Source organism: Salminus brasiliensis, chromosome 4 (genome assembly GCF_030463535.1).
Source record: "Salminus brasiliensis chromosome 4, fSalBra1.hap2, whole genome shotgun sequence".
In the NCBI taxonomy this organism is placed as follows: domain Eukaryota; kingdom Metazoa; phylum Chordata; class Actinopteri; order Characiformes; family Bryconidae; genus Salminus; species Salminus brasiliensis.
This window is the reverse complement of record NC_132881.1, coordinates 42547230-42558009: the sequence shown is the minus strand read 5'-3', so window position 1 is coordinate 42558009 and position 10780 is coordinate 42547230. Positions and strand designations below refer to the sequence as shown.

At 39.5% G+C, this 10780-nt stretch overlaps 1 protein-coding gene across 1 annotated transcript; it reads left to right on the top strand.

The window, feature by feature from the left end:
• Positions 1-4156: 4156 nt before the first annotated feature.
• On the top strand, positions 4157-6617 carry LOC140554322 (uncharacterized). The gene is made up of 4 exons (XM_072677207.1): positions 4157-4206; positions 4977-5249; positions 5339-5599; positions 6334-6617. The coding sequence occupies exons 1-4, from the start codon at positions 4164-4166 to the stop codon at positions 6615-6617; spliced, it is 861 nt and encodes a 286-aa protein (XP_072533308.1). The 5' UTR covers positions 4157-4163.
• The last annotated feature ends 4163 nt before the right edge of the window (positions 6618-10780 follow it).

Genomic DNA, 10780 nt, shown 5'->3' with positions numbered 1-10780 from the left:
CTGCTGTAACTCTGCTTTTGAGAACATCACTCCTACACACAGCTTTGCTACAGCAACCTGCTCCAACAATGAGTGTTACTTAGCACTGATACATCACTGCAAAGATTAACAGGAGCTTTTTATTTCTACTCAAATTACCTACTTTTAGTCCCTTTCCTTTTTTACAGGAGAAGTGGTTTGATCATGCTGTGTGCTGTGCTGGTTTCTGGCCTCATATTAGCTAACGTTAATAAACATTATAGTCATGGAAATTAGCCACACTGCTAAGCAGACACCCAGGAAGGACTGCAGAAACTGCCTAATATCGGGTGACTAGGCATCCTCATTTTCCCCCACACACACCCTCTTTTTGGGGACGTAAAAATGTGTCTGGTCGGGATTGCCTGTGTGGAAGTGTCTGTTTCTATAGTAAACACACAGTCAGTAGCTGCGTCCCAAAGCATAGGCCATTATATTTCTGCCGCTAGGTCACAGAAGACTGTTCCAAATGGAAAGGCCCATTGTATACAGCCTGGAAATGCAGCCTACATGTAGAACTGATGTATTCTTTCCAGCCCTTTGCCCACATACAACTTGGGGAAAGGTTGGGGGAGACAGCACCACAAAAATAGTAGAAAACAAAGCATCCAGAGCTTCTAGAGTTTAAAAAGTATAGTTTATAATTCATTTCCATGAAAAAATGAAAAAGCACACAAGTTTTGCGCCGCAATTGCAAGAGGCGGGACGTTTCCGGTGAGTAGTCCCAAGCAGTCTGGTCACACTTTTTCAACTGTGTGATCAACAGGGTAATATGAAAGAGTTTTCATAAGACATTACCTCTGAGACCTGCCCTAGCCCGATTGGAGCCTAGGCTTTAAAACACAGTTAATGTGTGGATTTATGTTTGTTTAAGCCCCGCCTTCTCACAGCCAATATTGGTATACATGTACCTGCATCTATATCAACCAATGGTCAAACATTTCTTCCGGCACAGCCAACTGGCCACAGCCTAAAAATAACCTGAACACAAACCTAAATAAACACAAATCAGATTTATACATAAAAATGTAATGTAACAGGGTGGTAAATGTTAAATGTAGCTTTTTTTTGTGAGACACTCAAGATGAAATGAAAGTTTTGATAAATGAGTAACTGGTTATGTATTAATGTTCATTATCAGAACTGCATGATTTAGAGATATTTAACTCCCCCCAACTATTATACTCACACACACACTGCCTACACACACATTTGGGTTCTACAACTTAGGCTTACATGAAGCCCCTTAGCTACAACATCCTAACCACAGACTAACAACAGCCTAACAACCTAACCCCAGTGTCCTTATTTAGAAAAACAAAATATGGTAACCTTATGTATGAGATCTTTGAGGTTCGTCAGTTTGAAAGAACCTCAACTTTGGATGAACCTCTTAAACTGCTTTGAGGAACCATTAAAAAAAGGTTTTTAGAAGAAAAAGGTTCTTGGCGTTTTTTTTATGCACAATAAGAGGTTCCTCAAATTGATGAACGTCTAAAAGTTCCACTTTCTGCTTTACTTATTCATTTATTTATTAACTTGGGTTGAATGTTGACTAGATATAGTTTCTAAAACTTAAACAATGCCACTTCCTGATCCCATCTGCTGATTCCATCATTTTGATTTTTTTTTAACTTTAGTTGAGCTTGAAGGAATCTTTTTTTTAACATGTCTACTTGTGAAAATGTGAAATGTGAAAAGCCTGTATTCATAAAAATGAACGAATAACATGGAAAAAGGTCAATTAAAATGTGACAGATTAAAGGTTTCAAAGAACCAAAATCGCAATGTTCAGAACGTTTTTGTGTCGTTCCACTAACCAAATATTTGTAGCTGGATATGGGAGTTCTCAGTATCCTATCTTGTGATCCTTGGTTGTCCAGAAAACTTTAAAAGATTGAAATGTAATGTCTCCCTCTGCGGGCATCAGTGGGTCATTAGCAAGTCATTAGCTCTAATGAGCAAGGGCTAAGCTCCGCCCCTCACCTGAAACCCAGCTCCAAGCACACAGGTGCTGTAGATTACGGCACTGATGAGGACTGCTCTTAAGCGCCTCAGTTTGGAGGGCTCTTGGGGGAGTCAACGTGACACTACCTGACCTTGCGTCTGTTCTGCTTCTTGGTTTTCTTGTTTTTTTCTTGGGTTTTCTTTTGGATTATGGAATTGTCTATGATGTACCTGCCTGTCTGTGTTTTGACCCCTGCATGTGCTGACCAAGAGTTTGCCTTAGCCCTAATAAATAATAAAGCCCCTGTTCACATGCAGCCTGCCTCAGCCAGAGCATTACAGAAAAATAAAGGTCAATAAAAACACTCCAGGAACATCCAGAAACCTGACAGATTCAACGTCTTAAGAACCAAAATCTCAATGTTCAGAACATTCAACCAAATAATTGCCAAATGTCTAGCTATAAACTTCTAGCTGGGTATATGAAGTTCTCAGTATCCCATCTCTTTCCATCTTGTGATCCTTGGGTGTAAATAAAACCAAAGCCACCGACAAATGTAACTAAGCTGAAGAAGCTCTGCAAGCTTTCTGTGGGCCGAAATGCCGCCTTGCTGTTGTGGGACAGTAATTAACAACTATATCTTTCTTTTGGGGGGTTGGGTGGGTGGGGGGGGGGAGGGGCACTCACTTTCAGGCACAATTGGTGCTGTCAGTTTCAACATTCTTTACCAAACATCATCATTTATCATCATTAATCTATCTATCATAATAGTGGCAGTAAAACCCTCTCACCACAGAAAGCATTTGTCACCGGATGTTGCTCTAGGGACAAAATTAGAGCTGGAGGTTTCCTGAAGGTGTTCTGATAAAAGCCAGTGGCGGCTGTTTGACAGCTCAACAACAGATCACAGTGAGACATCCTGTACTTAGCTGTACTTCTCAGGGTGAGTATTCTGCCTTTTTTATCTGCATTCTTTCACTACAGTCAACAGGATTATTTCTGCAGCACTAATATCAGTGATATTGATTTTGATATTGATAATGAAGCCTGAATAAAGGCTACTGCTACTGCAATACTGGAGGTGCTGTGAGGGTGCGGTTGTTTTGTAGGGCTATGCAGATGTTAAGCTGCACCTGAAAACTCTTTACTATCTTCTGATAAGATCATTCTTCTGCTTTGTGGACATCAGTTGCTTCAATGTTCAGAGTGCTAGGCAGCTGTTTAGAGGAGCCACTGGTCGGTCTTTCCTAATAATAAGACCCCCTGAACAAGCTCGTTAAGGTCTAAAGGCTGGAGCACACCGATACGAGCAAATGCTCGGAAATGTTTGGTTGAATTGGACATGTTGCATTCTTCTACTTTGGTGTTTGATGAGACATTTCCACACAGCTCATGCTTTCCTTGTTACCCAGCTCACTTATTTGATGAATTAGCTAATTGTTCAGCTATTTGAACGCTCCCCTGGAGAGATTATTGGTGCTTTGCCATCTTATATGAGGTAAAGCTAAGCTTTTTAAAAAGCTGAAGTTGCTGCTCCGGTGTGCAGCTGCGGCCAAACACCTTTTTGTCCTGACGTGAGGCGACATCTGCCTAGAAAAACACAGAGATATGAATCCAGACATGTCTAAAATGATCAGACGCTCACTGACGAGTTCAGTGAAAAACTGAAGTTGCTAGGTACTTTTGTATTTTTCTTAGAGTCGATCCGGACGGGAACAAACCTTATAACCTTATTAAAGAGGCACATTTGTACATATAATCCCATCTGAATGCATCTTAAAACACACAGTCTTCATCATTCCCCATTTCTCTAACGAGGAAGATCAGCTGTTGATCGGTTTGATCGGTGTGCTCTGGCCTTAAGACCTTAGTAAAAGTTATCTGAGAGAGAAAAGTTATCTCTTAAAGTGCTCTAAACTAAATCCAGTGTTTTAAAAGTAACATTTAGGGGCAATAAATGTCGTCCCATTTAAATGGTTCACTGGCTGTGCATCAACACTTCTGATCACAGGATAGTTCGGGCACAAATGTATAAATATACAATATTCAGATACATTTGTAAAATGATTTAAGGTAATTAATAAATACTGTGGTAATGTGTGATCGGCACAAGTTAATCCTTTCCTGATAGAACAGAGGACGCTAAGAGTCACTAAGAACACTCAACCATCCTCTCTGTCTGTGCAGCCATAGAACAATGTGGGGCTTCTGGATTGTGCTCTGCGCTGCCTTCTTTACAGGTGAGATCATATTCTCCTTCCTCAGTCCTGCACATTCACAAACCACGAGCTCGAGCATTCTGTAATAATAATAATAATAATAATAATAATAATAATAGTAATTACAATTAGACTAATAACAATGATTATAATATTAATATTAATAATTACAATTATACTACTACTGCTAGTACTACTGCTACTGCTACTACTACTATTATTACTACTACTGCTACTGCAACTGCTACTACTATTACTACTACTACTACTAATAATAATAATAATTACAATTATACTACTACTACTACTACTACTTCTACTGCTGCTATTACTACTACTACTACTGCTGCTGCTATTACTACTACTACTACTGCTACTACTACTATTACTAATATTATTACTACTACTACTACTACTACTGCTGCTACTGCTGCTGCTATTATTACTACTACTACTGCTACTACTACTATTACTACTACTACTACTAATAATAATAAATAATAATAATTATCATTATTGTTATTATTATATTAATATTAATAATTACAATTATACTACTACTACTATTACTACTACTGCTACTATTACTACTGATATTACTACTACTACTACTACTGCTACTACTACTATTACTACTTTTATATGATCATCAGTGATTTCTCTGGTCTACAGCTCTGAGCTCGAACTCTCTCGAGATAAATGATTCTCTATGATGAAATCTCTAAATGATTTCAGCACAATTACAAATGTAGAATTCTTCACTCCTCTTCTCTCCTCTTCTCTCCTCTTAGAGTTCTGTGCTGCGGAATCTGTGGATCTGAAGTACGGCCAAAAGCTGAGCATCAAGCTGAGAGATAAGAACAATACAATGGAGTTTACGTCTGTGAACAGATCCAAGAGCTGCTTTGTCTGGCCCAAGAGTGTCCAGTGCAAAAGGGGAGAAGTTACAGGGTTTTTATCTAAGAGCTTCACCATTAGCTCGGTCAATTTTGATGACCAGGGAACCTACACCCAGAGGAACAACTTGACGAAAGTGATTTCTGACACCAAAGTAAAAGTTCTCCGTAAGTGACTGTGGTCTTCATGCCTCTTATGTCTAACGGTTTACACTTTACTATGAGTCTAACGCTGCTCTCCCCTATTGCTCTAAAAGCCTCAACAGAAACCCAGAGTTTAAAGATTGGTCAAACTCTGACCATTTCACTGAGCGGCCTCAGCAAGGAAGAAGCCGGTCTGCGTTTCTCCAAGAAAGATGTTATGCTGCAAGGCTCACCCGTCCCTGACTACAGTAAACGGATGAAAGTGACCAGCAGCAGTGTCCAGCTGCTCAATGTTCAGGTGTCAGATGAGGGGAGTTACACACTCTTGGACAGGAAAAGTCGTGAGGTCAAGGTCATCACTTTAAAAGTCACTGGTGAGCTCCTGCTGATAAGGTCATTCCACCATACACTGCAGTTCCATCTCTACACTTCATTGTTTTATTACTTTAACTGTGGAGAGGAGGCAGAGTAAACAGTGCCATAGAAAGTAATGACTATTTAAGTTGGTGTTTGATGTATAAATGGTATTAAAAGTATGAAACTTCGTTTGAGGTAAAAACCTAACCTAACCTACACCTTAACCTACACCTCAATCTACACCTATACCTAAACCTAACCTAACCTACACCTTAACCTACACCTTAATCTACACTTTAACCTACACCTATACCTAACCTTAATCTACACTTTAATATACACCTATACCTTAATCTACACCTTAATATACACCTATACCTTAATCTACACCTTAATATACACCTATACCTTAATCTACACCTATACCTAACCTTAACATACACCTTAATCTACACCTAATCCTAACCTTGACCTACACTTTAATCTACACCTATACCTTAATCTACACCTATACCTAACCTTAACATACACCTTAATCTACACATATACCTAATATAACCATTGCATGTAGCCTTGAAAGGCTTTTGCTAGTGGTCTGGCTTTTATTGGTTTTGAAATTGGTCCATTTTACAGCTCTGTTTTACCCATGTGGGTTCTGATTTTGAAAGAGGAAACAGCAGTGTCTGAGGTTCCCTACAGAAATGGAATAGTTTTATTTTACCTGTCACAGTTTTTCAATTTCTCCTCTTAGATCCCTGTGCCTCGAAAATTACGGAAGTTCCTTATGGCCATCCGCTGAACATCCACCTGCTATCCCAGATTGATTCATTGGGATTTACATCTGTGGATAAATCCCAGAATTACATTATCTGGTCCAGCAGTGTCCATCCCAAAAGAGGAGCAGTGAAGGGATCGGGGTTTGATAGGAACTTCATAATTAACTCTGTGAACTTCGAGGATCAGGGAGACTACACTCAGAGCAACAACGTGAGCAAAGTGATTTGTGTCACTAAAGTAAAGGTTGTCAGTAAGTAACTCTGGTCTGTCTTTATTGTTTCCCTTCATTTTTCTAAAGTAGTAAAAGTTTAGGTCTAACTCTAACCCTCCTAATTGCTTTAAAAGCCTCAACTGACATCCAGTACTGTGTGGCTGGAGAGGCGCTCACCATATCGCTGGCTGGCCTTTCGAAGGACGAAATCAGTCTGCGCTTCTCCAAGAAGGATGTGAACCTCATGTTGGTGCAGCAAGGCTCACCAGTGAGGAATCTCACCAACTACGATAACCGGATCCAAGTGACCAGCAGCAGCATCCAGTTGCTCAGTGTCAGTGTATCAGATGTGGGCCAGTACACGCTCTCTGATGGTAAAGGTCGCAAGGTCAAGACCATTACTTTGGAACTCACTAGTAAGTTTCCAGTGGTAAAACTGTCCCACGCTCCCACGGTTTTTAGTCATTATTGTTAAAACCTGATGGACTTCAGTTTGTCAGATTTGTCCTGCACTCTGACTGTTCTGCCACTATCCAACACTGACTCCTGATATCTGTCTCTTTCTGCAGAACCTACCAGTTGGAAGACTGTAGTCATTATTGTGGTTGTTATGCTGCTGGTTGGCGTTTCCATCTTCTGTTGCAAGGCACGTCCAATCAAGTGTGATTCTCGCCAATGCCATTGAGAATTTCCTTCTTCAGCCAGGACCCCCATCTGTTCGCAAAAGTCTTATGGCTCTTACAGGTCTTGACTCATAAAGACACCAGCATTTATAATAGCTGAGTGACGAGTGTACCGCTAAAACATGAGTGGAGTGAGGAGTGCTAAATGCTTTTCTTTTTGTATTACTCTGCATGTGAGCTGGCCTAAGACAATAATAAAATGCATTACAGTTGATGAATAATGCCTTTTTTCCAGTATATTAAAATGTGTGTGCTTGTGTTATGGGCTGGTCTATTCTGCACTGTCATTGTGTTACTCAAGAAAGTTTGTCCAGAGTTATTCACTGTTGAGAAATGACTTAAATGATGAAGAATGCACTGAAGCTTCTGTTTTCACAATGCTGTTCATAGTGGCAAGCCTTCAAATGTACAGAATTGTCCCCTTAAAGCTACTGCAATCAATTAACCAAGACACATTTGATGGCTGAAGTTTGCTTCATTTGTAAGTGATGGGGCTTAAGCTTCTGCTGGCTGGCTATACCTATGATAAGCAGTCATAGTAATAATATAAATTATAATAAAATGCTTTATGATGTGTTTTTTGACAGATGGGGTGAGACAAAGAATAAAGATATAGTCAAAGTGAAATAGCTCAGCTTAGTAGGCCTTAAATCTAATGTTACATTGTCCCACTCTGTAGTGTGTACTCGTTTGTGTAGTAATATGCTCTTAAAATATCCTGGGTAATAAAACTGAATTTTGAACTGTAATACCTTTTTATCTTTCTTGTGTACTGTGTAAGAAATGTAGACTTTAGAGAACATCAGTCCCGAGAACAAGCACGGCATGCTATGTAGACACAACTTAGGCACAGCACTCCACTCCACTCAACTATGAGTCTTTTCCACCTTAACCACATCCAAAATGCTAAGAATTTCCACAAAAATATTGAAACCAATATACATTTGTTAAATCACATTTAGAACATGCTGAGAACATCTAAATAAGACATTAATGAATCTGAAGAAAGAAAATATTATAATTTTCTAAATCTGATCAGTTAACATTCAAACCAATCAGTTAACATTCAAACAATCAAACAATTAAGACAATACATTAGATTTGGTCATTTATTTATTTATGGAGGACAATTATCCAACCATTGCTTCCAGTATCTGGTGGGACCCCCTTGTGCAGCAATATCTGCAACTAAATGTTTCTAGTAACTGTTGATTAGTCTTGTAAATGGGCTTGAAAGAATTTTAGCCCATTCCTCCATACCAAACAGTTTCAACTCCATTATGTTGGTGGGTTTTATCCCATGAACTGCTTGCTTCAGGTCCTTCAACAAGATTTCTATTGGATTAAGGTCAGGACTTTCACCTGACCATTCCAAAACATGAACTTTATTCTTATTACACCATTGGTAAATAGAACCGAGATTTGTTGTGTGCCTAGGGTCATTGTCTTGCTGCATGACCCATGTTTTCTCGAGATTCAACAGACTGACATTTTCCTTTAGAACTTGCTGGTATAATTCAGAATTCATTGTTTAATCAATTAAGGCAAGCTGTCCTGGCCCAGATGCAGCAAAACAGGCCCAAACCATGATACTACCACCACCATGTTTTACAGATGGGATGAGAGTGTTAGGCTGGAATGCAGTGTTTAAACAGAATGCTTCTCATTTAATCCAAAAAGGTCTATTTTGGTCTTGAATTTTCTCCATTCGTACACAATCTAACTGTTGATTGGTGGAGCCCAAACTCTTAAGAGATGTTTTTGTAACCTTTTCCAGCCTGATAAGCATTAACAACTCTTCTTCTGAGCTCTTTGGAAATCTCCTTTATTTGTGCCATGATACACTCTAACAAACGTGTTGTGAAGATCAGATTTTCAGAGATCCTTTCATAGTTCCTTGTTCACTTCCAAACTGTAGGGGGAACCCAGAAGAAAAGAAATACCAATTCTCACATAATCCTTCTTTAAAGCCATGTAATTGTTTTGGTTTGGCCCACATTAACACAGTTAAGAGGTTAAGTCAGATGGAAGCAGTGACCAAGCCATCATTGAGCTCACATACCTGTCTGCTATCCATTCTATTTACCTGTCTGGTGTTCACAGTGGATAGATCCAGTCAGCCCTGCACCTTTGCAATGTTCTCTTGAAGGACAGTTGTAGGCATGCCTGTCTATTGTTTTGGAAACACAGCCTTTCTTCTTGCACCGCAAAGTTTATCTCTCGCACCCTTCAGTCCTGTTATTAATGTGAGGCATAAGGAACTTGCTGTGTCAAGTGGAGTTGTCTTTCATTCCTGTGTGGACAAAGTCTAGGACACAGCAATCTAAAAACAGGACCATTATCTTTGGAGCTAGCCGTCTTCAAATGCTTAACAATAGAATTGCCTCTGCTTTCTGGTGTGGGAGAGAAAATTATGATCATCAGAATACATTGTGCTGGTGTGCTGGTGGGCTTCTGTTGGTGGAGCTTGGTATGCTTCTCCAGGAGGGTCTTAATCTCCCATCTTTGTTCAGCTGGTGCATTTCCTTGCATAGCTTATTTGTGATTAACAGCAACTCACTGAGGTGAGGTACATAATCTAAAAGTTTGTGGACACCCCTTCTAATGAATACATTCAGCTACTTCATACTAGACTACAGACGTCTGCTGTGTGCTTGCTGGAGAGTGACGTGACGTGTGCAGGTGTGATGGTTTGCTTACAAACCAATAGGGAGTCAGAATGGGGTATGTTTACACTTCTCATCCAACCATAATCAAACTCACACTTTCTGGATGATGCAATTTATCTTTTTTTGTTGTTTTTTTATTTTTTTTTTTTAAGAATGAGGAGCCAGAATGAAAACAAACAGAAATGAAATAGGAGTAACGAGGCTATTTTTAAAATGTAAGGAGTAGAAAGTTCAGATAATTGCGTGACAATGTGAGGAGTAGAAATAAAAAGTCTGCTGAAAAATAATTACTCCAGTAAAGATAACCAAAATGTCTACTTCAGTAAGATAACAAAGCATTTGTACTTCATTATTTGACACCTCTGTTGATTTCAGAAAAAACCAAGAATGAGAGGTGTCCAAATACGCCCCCCCCCCCATATAGTGCATTCAGCATTCTACGCATCTCTTGATCTCGAATGCTTCTTTGCTGCTATTGTGGTTAACAGCCTGAAGTCTGTTTTTTTCCATTCCCCTAAACCAGCTCTGACCAAATCCAGCCACACATAAGGCAATGACAAATTGTGCAGCCACAGAGTAAGTAGAAACCATCCCTGCTACCAAGCACAGCCTGTAGAGCCCCCTTATAATGAAGTACCATGTTTTACTCATGATGCAGTTTGTGGGTAAATAGGTTTAGACCAACTGGAAACGGTAAACTAGCAACAATACTACTAACCACATGCTTTTCTTCTGTGTGTGACAGAGGGTCTAAATGATAAATTATAAAGAAACTATTGAGAAATGATGCAGTAAGATTTTTTTATTTACCTTAATGTCTGCATTGGTCTCCTAGTGGGGCATTGCTAGTGATGAGGG

Bases quoted from the DNA above. Each gene is read 5' to 3' on its own strand.
- LOC140554322 (XM_072677207.1), top strand. From the start codon at position 4,164: ATGTGGGGCTTCTGGATTGTGCTCTGCGCTGCCTTCTTTACAG. The intron at 5,250-5,338 runs GTAAGTGACTGT...TTGCTCTAAAAG, and splicing joins CACCAAAGTAAAAGTTCTCC to CCTCAACAGAAACCCAGAGT. The intron at 5,600-6,333 runs GTGAGCTCCTGC...TTCTCCTCTTAG, and splicing joins CATCACTTTAAAAGTCACTG to ATCCCTGTGCCTCGAAAATT.